General features: G+C 40.3%; 1 protein-coding gene across 1 annotated transcript in view; it reads right to left on the bottom strand.

Moving 5' to 3' along the window:
• Positions 1-15,162, bottom strand: part of lhpp (phospholysine phosphohistidine inorganic pyrophosphate phosphatase) — a 23,379-nt gene extending 8,217 nt beyond the window's left edge. Inside the window, exons 1-6 of the mRNA XM_005736477.1 lie at positions 15,016-15,162; positions 14,700-14,887; positions 14,003-14,156; positions 13,835-13,898; positions 13,636-13,728; positions 11,640-11,731 (exon numbers count right to left, since the gene is read on the bottom strand). Of these exons, the coding sequence (XP_005736534.1) occupies positions 11,640-11,731; positions 13,636-13,728; positions 13,835-13,898; positions 14,003-14,156; positions 14,700-14,887; positions 15,016-15,146 (722 nt within the window). The 5' untranslated portion in view covers positions 15,147-15,162. The remainder of the gene's footprint in view (positions 1-11,639; positions 11,732-13,635; positions 13,729-13,834; positions 13,899-14,002; positions 14,157-14,699; positions 14,888-15,015) is intronic.
• Positions 15,163-15,229: the final 67 nt, after the last annotated feature.

Genomic DNA, 15,229 nt, shown 5'->3' with positions numbered 1-15,229 from the left:
CATGATGCTTTTCTGACAGATTGTAGGTGAATGTAGGGCTCCTCCAGCTTGTATGTAGAAATGTCCTTGGACAAGACACTGAACCTTGAGCCTCCCAACACTTTCATTGGAGTGAGATTGTGTGAATGTCAGAATAAAATTTTAAGTGCTTTATGAATGGGTGTGTAATTGGGGATAATGATGCTTGTAGTAAAAACACTTTGAATGTCAAATCAGACTGGAAAAGGGTATGTATAGTTTTTATGTACCCATCATGGTCATAAACATCATAGTAATTTGGGGTTTTTAGATTATTAATGTGAACTCTTCTTCTTCCATAGTGAAATTGTCACCCAGTCTACAATGGGACATCTTTGACTTTGAAAGAAAGTTTGAATTTATTTTGGATTTTCTCTAATCTACACAGGTTCAAACATATGCATATGCTCAGGTGGTGCTGAAGGTTCTACAATGTCTTTTAATTTGATGCTGCTGCCATGAAATAAAACTTTTATGGTGGTTTTAAGACTTGTTTTATGCATTTAGATGCATAATTGCTTAAAGTACATGCTAGGTGGTTGCTAAGCAATAAGATGGAATCAAAATATGTGATATAGATAAGAACCTTGATAGACTTAAGATGTAGTTCTGTGCCAAATTTGGTTGCTCAACTCCAGATTGTCTACCAACTACACGTACACAAAGAAACAAATACAAAAAAAAGATTTTGCGATAGCCAAAGTATAGCTACACAAATCTGTATCTTACCAAGTATGGATTGTCTGGAAACACCATGCTAAATTAGCATTTATTTTTTGGAGCAAGTATGCTTGCATCAATTCAGATCCACAATTTTGTACAAATAATTTACAATAACAGTTTCAGTTGGCATCATGATTGGCTGATTTTGGTTGCACGCTACAATTGGAAAATTTTAAAGGACTGACCACAGTAGTGAAAAACTAGAATGATAAATAAAGCAGTTACAATTTAGGCCCATCCGCTCAGCATTTGGAATACACTGGGCATAAAGATGGAAAATTAGGAAGTGGCCCATTGCATGATGGGGCTCAAGTAGCTGTTAGCACGATCAGGAACTAACAAGCGAGTCTCTTTTTTTCCCGTGGAAATGAACACCCATTTCTAGAAACATGCAGCAAAAGAAATCCAACTAAAAAACACAGCTTTCATGTGTTATCTGTTAAATAGAAGGGAAATCCAACAGTGGAAATAGGAACCTTATGCAACACACATTTATCCCAGTTTACCATGCATCCTGCCAAGGCCCTGCTGCTGACTGACAAAGGAGATGCTGAGAGTTGTTAATGGCTTGTCAGACATCACTGTGCTTATCTGTATGCTTCTGATGATGCATAATGTCAAAATTACTTTAGAATTATGCCTTATTCGGTCAGTCTAATAAGAAATGAACACAGATTTATATACACAACCCATTCTGTACAGTCAGGTTTATACATTTCTATATAAAGCTAACAGGTTAGAACGTGCTAGCTTTAGTTCCTCTGAACATCTGGGTGGACTTGGACACAAAAGAGGGCCCCTGTGGATTCAGCTTTAGCTCAAAGGCCACGTTGTGCACATGTCACGCATCCCTTTGCTGGTGTAAAGAGTCAGTGTTTTTGTGGTGCACAGATAAACAGACCTAAATGACACATTTAGAAACACTGTAGCTGACAAATTCACAGCCCACAGCCTCAGCGGAGAGGAGTGCACTTCGATAACTTCACTTCCTTCCCACACAGACAAAACTAATGTGTTAAGAGTGGTTAAGAGGACAGGGTGTGGGACTGCGCTGTTACACGAGACACTATGAAGTGCCTGCACTCTTCTCTACAAAGAAAAATGCTGCACAGATCAAGACAATGCAAAGCGAAAATGTGACTCAAGCGTAACCTGCTCAGGCAAGACTACACATTAAATTCAGTTTAGTGTGCTTGAAGGAGAGAATTAAAGGCATTATTTTAGGTAATCTACATTTCATAACTGTCTAGGTTAAAGGAAGGCCTTGCAGTCGTACATGAAACCATGACCATTATCATATGTGCTGATCTATATGTCGTGAGGAGGACTGAAAGCTAAGCTAAGCTGAAATACATAATGTATCTGGGAGCCATCCCAGAAATAACCACAAAATAAAAGCTAACTGGCACCAACAGTCCTGCAATAATCAATTTCAACATCATGCCAATATAGATTTAAAAGCAAATATTTTCAGTCAAACTGCCAGATCTGATCACCATATGGAGGAGGTCCAACTTAAATTTGGATCACTTCATTTTTATTAGACAGCCATTCAAATACAGGCAAATGATTTATGAGGAATAGTGCCAAGTTACAGCATGTGGTCTCTTAGGGAGCGGGAATACAATTAACCTGCCCTAAATATGCTAGTAATATTGGGGTTATTATACTAATTCTGTCCACTTTATTATATTAAGCTGACAGCAAACATTTTTCTACTTGAAAAGCCTTCTCTTGTGTTTGCTGAGGCTGATTGGCCATTTGCTTTCTTAATGAGCTGTCTTTCCTTTCATTCACTGCACTCACAATGGCTTTATTTTCAAGACTTCATTACAGGTTTCAGTGGAAATCTGCTCAGGATATCCACACTAATCACAGGTTATGTGCCACTCAGAGAGAGCCAGTTCAGTCTGGGCTGGGAAGGTTTCTCTGGACTGGTCTGCTAGGGGACAACTGTACAGTGTATTGTAGTCTGTTAAGCTGTTAAAATCCTTTGGTGCTTACTCACAGATTAATTGTACCATCACTTTTGGATTAAGCCAAATTCTTTTTCTACTCTCAGACTTGTTGGTTCTGATCATACTAGCAGTTAAAATCATAGCTTGGAATATTTGCATACTAACGCATTGGATGAGAACCTCATGTCCTCAGGGATATTACTCATTGCACAATGTTGCAATGTTGCAAAACTCATAGAAGCTTCATTGACAACATCCATGTTCATGAAATTTGCCATATGCCAAGCATTGATCATCGTTTTTTTGACATATTCTTGTCTGTCAAAGACCATTTTCAAAAACTGTTAGCTTTCCTTCTAGTTATCTCATTACTACACTATCATGTTTCACTCAGTTCTCATGAATCTCAGTTTACCTAAGCGTCAACTGTAATATCCGACTAATAGCGTTAAAGTCAAAGAATCTGACAGTTACAGAACATCCCAGTTGGAGAAAGTTGCTACATAAGAATAACCGAAAACACCTTTGGCCTAAACTAAAATAAAGACTAAATACAAGTGCAAAATTATTGCTTTAATTTGAGTACACTTTACAATAATATTGAAAGAACTGCTTGTAAGACATATAATACCATACACAGTGCCTGTGGGTACAACACAAGCAGGTTTTCTTTCAAATTGTTTCCTAGGTGAGGTATGTGAACACTAGTTCATGCGGAAAGGAGCTAGCACACAGCTCAGAGTTCCCACAGAGTGTCCTTAGGTGACTGAACACATGAAAAGGCTATTATTGAGGCTCATAAAGCCAAAAATAAATACATTTTAAAAATCAGCAGAGCGATATCAAAGGTAAACCTAGTAAATGACACATGACCTGGGAGACCAAGACTGCACAGAGAGTCAAGAGTGTTCTCATCAAGAGTAAAGTTCATGGCACCCTTTTTCACCTTTAGATGCCTTTCAAACATGTTGGTGGCGAATGTGTTGTGGGCGGGGGAACATACAGCTTTCGTCGCGCTTGCTGATAGACAGGAGTGCGCTTTTACACCCTCGTATACTCTATATGTTCAAAAGGCAACATCCGCCACACCCTTCTTCTATATAGATGCAAAGCAACAGCTAACTAAAAGAGGCTACTCTGTTGTCTCTATTATTATTTTTTTTATTAAAAAGCCACAAAAAACGAGGAAAAATGTAATTCTAAATGTTTTGTGAACCATTTTAATTCATTGTCTTTGACTCTTTCTACTACGCTTGCAAAAACTGTAGAAAAGCTGTGCTTCTGTCTAAATATTTATGGACATGATTGTACTTGGTGTGCCCACAAAGGCAGGAGTGGAGATATTTCTGGAATGATCGGTGGAATCTCAAACGCTGGAACAACATGGGGTTTTCCTGTTCTTTACACTGTGCCAACATGGGCCATGAATGCAGCATTGAACTAATGAACCGTTCTTTCTTTAGCATGTTCTTTTGCAAACATGCATATGTCAGCATCTTGATGCATTCTCAATCATCCAGGAAAGTAAATCTCCAAAAGTTGATTCTGTTCATCTGGACGTAGCGTTTTGTGAGAGAAACGTTTCATCACTCATCCAAGTGACTTCTTCAGTCTCAGCTGACTGCAGGTTTCCCCAAATCTTATAAAAAGTACATTTGCATAATGACTGAAACCAGCCCACTGAAGGGACAATGGGCTGGGAGGTCAGTCTTCTCATGATAGTACTTTCTATGAGAAGATTTTGTCACTACTCAGTGATGAAAATACTTATGAGCCCCTGAAACGAGACCCAGGAAGTGGCTACAGGAAGAGGTTGATAGACTGTCTGAAGCAGCTAGAACAAGACAAGGCTATTTACCGGACCTCATACCACAGGCTGTACCCAGGGGAGTCTACACCAAGTCTGTATGGTTTACCGAAAATACATAAACAGGGTGCACCTTTAAGACCGATTGTCTGCATGATCAACTCTGTCGCCTATAACACCTCCAAGTTTCTGGCTTCAATCCTCAACCCGCTGGTGGGCAGCTCTGAACACCACATCCAGAACACCCTAGATTTTGTTGAGAAGGTGAGAGATGTCATTATGGAGGCAGATGAAACCATGGTCTCGTACGACGTTACATCTCTCTTCACTTGCATCCCAGTCACGGAAGCGTTGGAGGTAGCCCGTAAGAGATTACAGGATGACACCAACCTCAGCAACAGGACCACTCTCAGCATCGACCAAGTGTGTTTGCTTTTGGAACTGTGTCTTCATTCCACCTACTTCACATACAAGGGTCAGTTCTACAGGCAGAAACATGGGTGTGCCATGGGCTCCCCAGTTTCACCCATCGTGGCCAATTTGTACACGGAAGAAGTGGAAAAGAGGGCTTTGCTATCCTACCCTGGAACACCAACAAGCCTGATATGTGGATGACACCTGGGTGAAAATCAAATCTCAGGATGTACTACATTTCACGGATCACATTAACTCGGTGGACCGACACATTAAATTCACCAGGGAGGATATGAAAAGTGGCAGGTTAGCCTTCTTAGACTGTGAGATTGCCATCAGTAATGGGGGACATCTAAAAGCTGACGTGTACACAAACTGGGTGTCATCAGGACGCTACAACACAGCGCGAACACCATCCCCACTGACACAGCGGCCAGGGAGACAGAAGAACAGCACATCAAGAAGGCCCTGAGTAAATGTGGTTATCCCAGCTGGACTTTTGTCAAAGTGGGAAAGGTACCTAAAGAAAGCTCCAGCCGATCCAGGAGAGAAGGACAACCGCTGCCCAAGCGAAAACCTGTAGTGATCCCATATGTGTCAGGAGTATCGGAGCAGTTGAGATGCATTTTTTCTAAACACCAGGTCTCTGTGGCTTTTAAACCGCAAAACACGCTGCACCAAAAATTGGTCCACTCCAAGGATCGGGTCCTCCGACACAAACAGAGTAACATAGTGTACGCTGTTAAGTGCCAGGAGGATTGCCAGGATTTATACGGCGTAAAAACCAAACAACCTCTGGCGAAGCAGATGGCACAACACAGAAGAGCTACCTCATCAGGCCAGAACTCTGCAGTCTATTTACACCTACAGGCCAGTGGACACTCTTTCAATGATGAGGATGTACACATCCTGGACAGGGAGGAACGCTGGTTTGGGGGCGGAGTCAAGGAGGCCATTTACGTGAAAAGGGAAAGACCATCTGTGAATCGAGGAGGGGGCCTAGGGGTACATCTTTTGACATCTTACAATGCTGTGATTGCAGCCATTCCCCAACTCTCTGTGAATGGTACTCATGGCCATTGATCAGTGGGCTTTGATCAGTGGGTTTTGGTCAGTGGTTGTTGATCAATGGTCATGAGAATTTGCATAATTATGATTAAGGAACTGACCTCCCAGCCCATTGTCCCTTCAGTGGGCTGGTTTCAGTCGTTATGCAAATGTACTGTTTATAAGCTGGGGAAACCTGCAGTCAGCTGAGACTGAAGAAGTTACTTGGATGAGTGACAAAACATTTCTCCCACAAAACGCTACGTCCAGATGAACAGAATCAACTTTTGGAGATATGTCAGCATGTTTGTTTTAGTAAATACAGTAGAGCATTGGCTTGGTGCAAGCCATAAAATTACTGTAGGGACAGTAATCCATGTATGGTAAGCACATGGCCACTAACCCAACCCACCCCCCAACCCCGCTATGCTTCTTTCCTGTTGTGTCCCTCGTTGACGGCCACAGACAGAAAGGGCATGAACCAGGGTGCGGTTTCAGCAAACTATTTCATAGTTTGTATCATCAGGGACTAGTTCCATCTTGAGAGCTTCAATCTGGCTCAGCCTGCTTGTTTCCACACATTCCCATTAGCAGCCAAGCGTTAGCCGCAGAGAGAGTTTCACAGTGTAAACCACTCTGACGATGGTTGCTGCTGTGTGAAAATGTTTGCTGTGTGCTCTTTGCCAGATTCCAACTGGAATCCACTATGGGCTTCCTCTGGCGTCCATTCAAAACACCTATCAAAGCTGTGCCGGTATCCCACTCTTTGCTGCATAGCTTTCTCCCCGGCACAAGCACACACGCCAGCGCTGAGGGTGTATGCACACGCAGCACATGGGGAAACGGCAGTAGCAATTAAACTGGTTTACCACTGCTGCATGCAGAAACAGCATGATGTGAACCTGCTTTTATGAAGCTTCAAAGCTTCCCAGTTCTGCGCTGATGCAGTTCCTTGAAGATAAGAGAACAGAAACAAAGAACACACGATCGGTCACAGGAACAGGCTGCTGTAGATCACTATTGAAAAAGGTAACATACGCTTGAAAGAGGAAAACAAGGGCATCATACTCATAACCTTACTGCTCAGTAACATTTTTTAATTATAAACACCAAGCTCACAGCTTATTTGTTTTTTTGTACTTCCACAAAATAATTACCAAAAAAAAAAACAACACATTGACCCACCACTCATTTGCTAATATTGCTTTTATAATAAAGTGGCCCTTTCTGCTCACTTCCATCATGTTTCATAATTAAAGGTAATCCTTATTATTTTTTATGCAGCTCTTAGGTCGTCACCTGTCGCCATAAAACCATTTCACCTTCCTCAAAGCTATTTTTCTTTTGATTGGCTGCCCCTCATAAACAAGGATATCAGCCTATGCTGTTCTCAGTTACATACGCAGACCTTTAATTTAACACTATTGTAACAGTGCATACAGATAATAAAGGCTTGATATGGCCACTTTACAGTCATTCGAACCATTATTAAAGAAGCAAAATGGTTGGGACAAACCTGCAGGGAACACTGCAGTTGTGACACTTTACTTCAGGTCGCTGTTTTGGTTTCTAGGCGTAAAGAAAATTCCCCGTTTCAGTTCAGCTTCGCTGCTTGTGTCAATCCTGTTTACTCCCGCGGCAGATAAATGTTTCCTCCCGATACCAAATGGCAGACAAACAAATTGAGTGCCTAGTTGGTGATGAGCGTAACACTTAGCAGCCAAGGACCCAGACACCAGCTCTCTGAAGAAGTGTTGCTTTTGCATAGACTTGTGATTATCAGCTGGCCATAAACATTACTCCAAATGAATGCTAAAGCTGCTTCATGTTAGCCGGCAAGTGTTTCCTAACAAGTTAATAAGGTGATAATTAGTCAATATCAGGTTTACAGCTTGAATCCATGTGACTATGAAATCCATTAGCTTTAATACCAAATGTTGCATATAATTGGCCCATTTCGCTGGGAAAATGTGTGTTTTTTTTTAAGTACAATTATGCATAATTGTCCAATCAATTATTGTTACAATCTGCATTTCAGGCCAACATCAGTCCAAGAGCTTTTTCCTACACACAGCAGAGCTTCATCAGAACAATAATTTAATTTGTGTTTTTAAAATTACACCTGAAACCTAACCAACTACTGATTACTGATTTTCAATAGCATAAACAACAGTTATGGATAAAGTGTAATATGGATGGTATTCAGTAACCACTGAAATTTCACATACAGCTATAATGTTCTGACTGCCATTAAGCATGTAACTTGAGAAGTGAAAGCCTGAGTGGGGTTTGGAGCAGAGCTCAGTGTCTGTGGATTGTTCCCATGCAGCTGATTAACATCAGCAGTCCGATCTCTATACTATAATTTCCACCCACTTTTCAGTGGTAGGCCCCTCTTTGCAAACCTGGTCTACATTAAAGAGCAAAGGGTTCTCTGGCTCCCTTGAGGTGCATTAACTTTCACTCGTTATATACAAGAACAAGGGAAATTTGACTGCTAGCAGAACTGCCAATTACAAATGCCCTTATGTTGTGCCTATAGCTCACCAACTAGTCCAGCAAAGTCACGTTGCTAGCTCCACTTTTGAATTTAATCAAAATGAGCCACATATATAAGAAAATACATCTTATTTAACACTAAAGTGAGCACTTAAGTGCACATAAACCCCTCTTATCGTATAGGTTTACTATAACATGTATCCATTAAGTTCTATTTGATACTTTAAAAAACTACAGACTTTAGCTTTTAACACATTAAAGGTCAAAGACGCACATATAGCTTCAGAATGAGCGAGGCACAATTTTGGCTCTTCATCCCTGAAGCAGCCAACAAAAACAAAACAAAACCGGCTTGTGAACCAACTTCAAAGGATGTAAAACTTTAGAGAGGATTTTTTTAAAAGTAGACACTCAAAAAAGAAAAGAAAAGAAAAAAAAGCTTAAAGTTGTCCAGAGCTATGAGTATGTCAAGTGAAAAGCATTTTCACACAAGCTGATACGATTTGATTTGTATCTTTTTCCCTTCCTGTCTTGTCACCGAGTCTGGGGTATTTGAATCCGTAATTTCTCCGAGTGTGATGGGAACTGGAGGCCTGCGCAGCATCTGGTTGACTTGGAAACAGCTGTGTTTTCACAGTTATGACTGAGGGTTTATAGCCGCTCAAAGCGAGCCTGGGTTCACCGGGCCCGTTTAGCTAAACAATGTTAAATCTCAAGTCTCCCCCCACTACTCAAATTCCCACTGAAACACTGTTAATGTCAAAGTTACTCCTCTTCCTCTCAGAGAACGTGTAAAGTCAGCAAGTCTGGGCACTCCGAGTTCTGGGTTATTATTAAGTTTCCCATGTTTAATAAACAAAGACAGTTCGCTTTAGGTGTCATAAAGGAACAGCCTTTATACTCTGTTCCTAGTTGTGGGCAAAAGAATACACAAATACTGTGAGGCTCTTCTGTTATTACTGTTTCACACCCACATGATGTGCTGTTCAGAGCTGCTATTGCAGCAATACATTCGAAACACAGATGATTTCTTAATCATTCATAATAACAGTTTTGGTTTCCTTTGAGTCATTATATTGCTCTGCTCAGCTCTCCCCAGATAAACCCCTTTGATAATACTAATAGCAATAAATCCACAGCTGATAAACAGCATGTCATGGAACCCAACACTAGTTTCACTGCTAATCTATAACCAGATGCTTTCTCCACAAAACATAGTTAGGCAGTGATATAATTTAATCCCTTTTACCCTGTTTAGTAGAATTGACACTGTTCAGAGTGTCAGCACACTGGAGCTCAACCGAGCTGCTGGGAGTAGACTATGAAGTCACACAAACCAGATGAATTCATGTGCTTACTCCACTGAGACTCTACAGCAGAAAAAGTTCAGCCCACTTGGCTTCTAAGCTAAACATGCATACCGCCGCAGAGACGTGCAGGTCTGTCTCTCTCTCTGAACGAATGACTGCCCAGACAGAGGGCAGCTTTTATAATGAGTGACCATGCTCTTAGCTAAGGATTAATGCTGAGTGATGCTCAAGCAGATTACTCAGCGTTCTCTGGTCACATGACCGCAACCTGCATGCCAGTCTACGTTGGCAGGGCAGGTAATAAAGAAGGGCACTCGTCAGATTGATGCGTGGTTTGCAGGCAATTTAAATATTTCCATATTCTTATTCTGTTGCATGCATCTGACAGCTACAGTTGCTAGCTATCCATCTTTACATAAGGGTTACTCACGTTAAGACAAAGGTAAACATTAAAAGCCCACAATTTTGTTTGTAGCAATTATTTTACTTTGGGGAAAACCTGCATAAGCTGCAAGAGTAAGGTAGAAATAAAAAAAAAAAAAAAAAACGTCATCACTTTTCTCACATATCCTTAAACATGCATATAAAGGGTAAAGCATTTATATTACTTACCAGAACTGCAGACATACTAAAATTATAGTAAACAGTACATATGGCATAATGTAGTTCTATACCAGCATCCTCTCTTACACCCAGAAACTCTTCTCTTTTCTTTAAACTGTAAGTACCACATGGTTCTAAAATAATCAACCATAAATTTCCGTAATTACACCATAAGGAAGGCGTCCCAGTACTCCCCAGATTTGGGACTATAAACCCTTTGGTGACTACGACCTTGCGGGCAACGAGCATCTACATGTGGAGAGAATAAAGCTTTTTCTGGCAGATTCTCAATCAAATAAACAAATCTGAGGATTTAAGAATATGGTGGCTGACTCACAAAGGAAACATTGCGCCCCAAATCTGGTGTAATGCTGCCCCCTTGTGGACAAACTAAGCAGCTTCTTTCAAATGCACTCACAGAAACCCTAATAGGTACACTTTGCTAGTACTAGTTGAACCCCATGTTGCTTTGAGAACTGCCTTGATTCGTTGTGGCATAGATACAACAAGGTGCTGGAAACATTGCTCAGAGATTTTTGTGTGTGAATTGTGGCTGCCTCTCTTAGCTTACAAGAGAGGCAGCCAGTGTGGTGCGTGTTGTGCGTTCAGAGATGCTCCTCTGTATACCTTCGTTGTAATTGGTGGTTATTGGATTAATGGTTACGGTCTTCCTATCGGCTCCAGCAGTCTCTCCACTGACCTCTGGTTTCAACAAGGTGCTTTTTACCCTGCCGCTCACTGGATATTTACTCTTTTTAGGGCCTGTAAACTGCACACTTGGTTGCGTGGGAAAATCCCATTGGATCAGCAGTTTCTGACCAGCCTGTCTCACAACAACATCCACAGCACGATCAAAGTGACTTAAATTGCCTGTCTTCCCCATTCTGATGCTCAAATTCAACCTTAGTAGGCAGTCTTGATCATATCTTCATGCCTAAAATACACTGATTTGCTGCTATGTGCTTAAATGGTTAGATATTTGTTAATAAGCAGCTTACGTACCATCTGTGAAACAAATAATTAAATGAAATAAAATGAAATGAAAAGAAGAGTAGCAGCAACATGGCCGATGACAATATTTACTTCCATTATTGTTTATCTCTAATAACCATATAATTAAACAGATAAGTAAAACAGACAGTAAGAATATGGATTATTCAGGACAGAACATACTGACTGTAACCGTTAGATAAAACGGTTACCCGACATAGACAAATCACAGTTCACATAGCATATTTGTAGATTTAGGATAACACTGACCTGTACTTGCCAGTCCGCACCTGTACACCTTTCATTCCACAATGTTGGGCCCCACCTACATCATTTAAAAGATCGTCTCCAATCATCAGCACCTGAACGTGAGAAGAAAGAGAAAACAGCAGTTCCATAATCCGTGCAACTGATGACACAATACTTGACCCTTTGTCCTTTGTGGTTAACCAACTGTATCACTTGTTAATACCACTACAGTATGTTTTTGAACATTTGGATACACTACAGATCATTACTGCACCGAGCTGCCAGAAGTTATTCTCTGATGTCCTTGCTTCCTTACTAAGCTTCATTAGCACTTGGGGAGATCAGTTTCATCCAGGCCTCCATTCTACTCATGTTTCCTTTCAAAACCTGCTTAGTCGTCATCTCAACTGACCAACCTTTTGCACCACTGCCCACTAAAGAAGCCACAAAGGGGGATGAGGACAAAAACAAAGGAGCAACCCATGATGGGCTCTCTACAACACAAGAAAAACAAAAAGGAGACATATTAGAACAAATATAGTGCACTGGGAGAATTAAAACAAAAACGGGGATTAAGAATTCAACCAGCGTCACTAATTTTAGATAAAATACGACTACTTAAACTACTCGCGAGATTAAACAGGAGCAGCTTTTTTCCCCCTTCAATGCAAGTGTGTCAAGGGCAAAAAGAGGTGGCTACAGACTCCTAAGAGAACCTAGTGCAGATGTGTTTTAAAAACATGCACACCCTAGACCTGCTTTGCATGCTCAGTGAGGTCAAACCATGGAACTACTTTATTTTATTAATGAAGCAGAGGCACAAAGAAAGAAGGGGAAGCTGATGAAAGCGGAGACAGAGCTGGTACAGAGAGTTCCTTGAACACAGGAGGAGTTCAGTATCAATTGACTGGGCCAAACAGGCCGTTGTTCAATGATTCTAAGAAGGCATTTCTTAAAGAAACAAAGAAGAGAATAACAGTGGGTCTGTAAGGGAGCTTTTTAAGTGAGTGACTCGACAAACAAGGAAAAGAGCCTGGGTGAGTAAATGAGTGCTCTGGAGAGGATGGCAAAGTTAGCTGTGAATACATCCATGTATCTGAGAAAGAAGGAAAATTACTAGAGTGAAACTTGTACTGAGATTATTGAAACTTTCGTTAACATTCTTGTGTCTGTGTTGGTGGATGTGTTCCTCTACATGAAAAAGTAACCAAAAAAAAAAAAAAGCCTGTAGGAATTTTACAATCAAATCAAAAGACCATGTTTATCTGTTATATATTATAATTCCACAAGTATTACAAAACTTGTGTCATAATATGAATTACTTGTTAAAGTGTCTTCTTTTGCATTCTTCTCATACAACATAACACAATGCTTACTCTTACAAATACTTTCAATAATGAAACATATGATATCGGACTTATAAGAAACAAAAGCAGATATAGTGATATAGTTGATTCGATGTGTTGAAATCATATTGTGCAGCTTTTAGTTGTCATTTTAAATATTGATAACATGTTGCTGAAAGCATTGACGCCCATATTTTGGCTGAAAAGACAAAAAAAGACCCATCAGAGAGATAGGAAATCTTTAAGAGTGGCTAAATCAACACTCTGGTACATTCTTAAAATGAATGAAAACACTGGATAGTTCAGCAACAGCAAGAGGCCTGAAAGACTGTAGAAAACAACTAAATTACAGGATGACAGGATTATTATTTTTAAAAAAGAAAATAAAAAAATTAAAGCTGAAAGTTTGTAAAGTTAGCTATATGTGACTAAAGTGCAATCTATTGTGGTAGAGTACAGATGCAAAACTAGAAAGAAAACATTGTGTCATTGGTTCAGAATTTGTTGGAAAAACTGGAACAGGAGCGTCAGAGCACAGAGGAACAAGCTCAACAAAGCAAACCTGCAAAACAAGAACTAAAGGCAGCTGGTCTTTATTGCACAACTGACAGTAAACTTTTCCATCCTAACTTGTGCTCTGTGCACATGCAGGGCCATGTATTGCTGCATACCTCATGTGGTTTAAGGCCCATATCATTGAGAACACTCTGGAAGAATGTCGGGGAAGGTTTTCCAATTACTTCTGCCTTTAAATCACAGGCATACTAAAAGGAACAAAAACACAAAAAAGCCAACATTAAAAATAACTTATTTATTTCCACTGAACTCTAAAAAAAAAAATATATCAAAATATCGGTGCACCTATTTTACCTCCAGAGCTTTCATGTAAACACCAACATCTAATTTTAAACCATCCGTCTCCTTGTAGTATCGCCTATGAAGAAAGATTAACATCAATAAATACATTTCATTATATAATGATGCGTTACTTGGAATAAGCAATAGAGTAATGTCGGTTGGCTAGTAATATTTAATTACCCCTGGCCCAGGGAGAAAAGCACCGGCTTTTCCAGGCCTATGAGGACCCTGAAAGCCTCGTTCAAGTTCTGATAGGAAAACTTTTCAGCTGCATCTCCTACAATCACACAGTTTGGGTTGGTTTTGTCAACACCGTCAAACTCCGGGAGAAGTCCTGCAGAGAAGGAGCAAAGTCAGTCATAAATGGGTTATTGCATCTAAAATCATTAAATTATTAGATAATTTTCAGCTCAACCCACTTTGATTAGTCTGAATATTTTATGATTTAAAATTTGGGCACGATGGACATAATGATTATTGTGAAATTTTAGTTTCATACATCAAATATAATTTATATACTGTATATGGATTCATGCCAGGTATTTGTAAGAATAAGTAATGTCTTATGCTGCAAAAGGGGAGACTTTACCAAGTAAATCATATTATAAGACACATAAGTCTTGTTTTACTTATGAGACGATTTAAGTTCCATTCAATAGCCAAGTTAGACGTGGTCCAGCAGAACACTCAAGATGATTTGAGATTAAATGAGTCAGTTTATAATTTAACACCAGAATGTAACAGAAAAAACCCTTTATGTACTCCTCACATATATTATACCAGGGCTTTTAATGTGCATTTATTCCAAGTGTGCTCTTAGAACACAATCAACTAAAAAGTGGTCTGAAAACTTTAGATGCTCAAATATGAATCTTACCATCATGCACCAGCAAGTGAGGACGTAAACCTCTTTCTTTGAGAACAGCTATGGCTGCAGGCGCAGGAGGGAAGACTTCAGATACAGAGATGTCAAAGCCCAATCTTCGAAGCTTGGCTACAAACTTCTCTCTGGTGGCCTGGGTCTCATTGGTGCAGAATCGCAGCTGCAGGTCGGATTCCTTGAGCCTTTCAATAGTTCAGGAGGGCAAAGCAGGTGGTCACATACATCATTAAGTCTGAGTGACGGACTTTGACAGCTATTCAAACTGAAGACGTAAAGCTAATCACATTTCTACGTGAAAATTTTCACTCACTTTTTCACAGCTTCGATCGAGCCAGGAATTGCAACTCCGTCGCCCTCCCCGCTGTCATATAAAACTCCACACAGGTCCAAAATGACACCTTTTAAACTCTTAGCACAGCTCGGCCAGCCACTGTCCGCCATGCCGAAGTGATTAGTACGCATGCGTGTAATATAAAGCGGCATGTGGCAAAGCACGTGTGAAGTTTAATGTGTTTATCGAAAAC

Source organism: Pundamilia nyererei, unplaced genomic scaffold (assembly GCF_000239375.1).
Source record: "Pundamilia nyererei isolate P.nyererei 1_Seehausen unplaced genomic scaffold, PunNye1.0 scaffold00069, whole genome shotgun sequence".
NCBI lineage: Eukaryota > Metazoa > Chordata > Actinopteri > Cichliformes > Cichlidae > Pundamilia > Pundamilia nyererei.
Note: the sequence above shows the minus strand (reverse complement) of the source record. Positions and strands in the feature narration are given on the sequence as shown.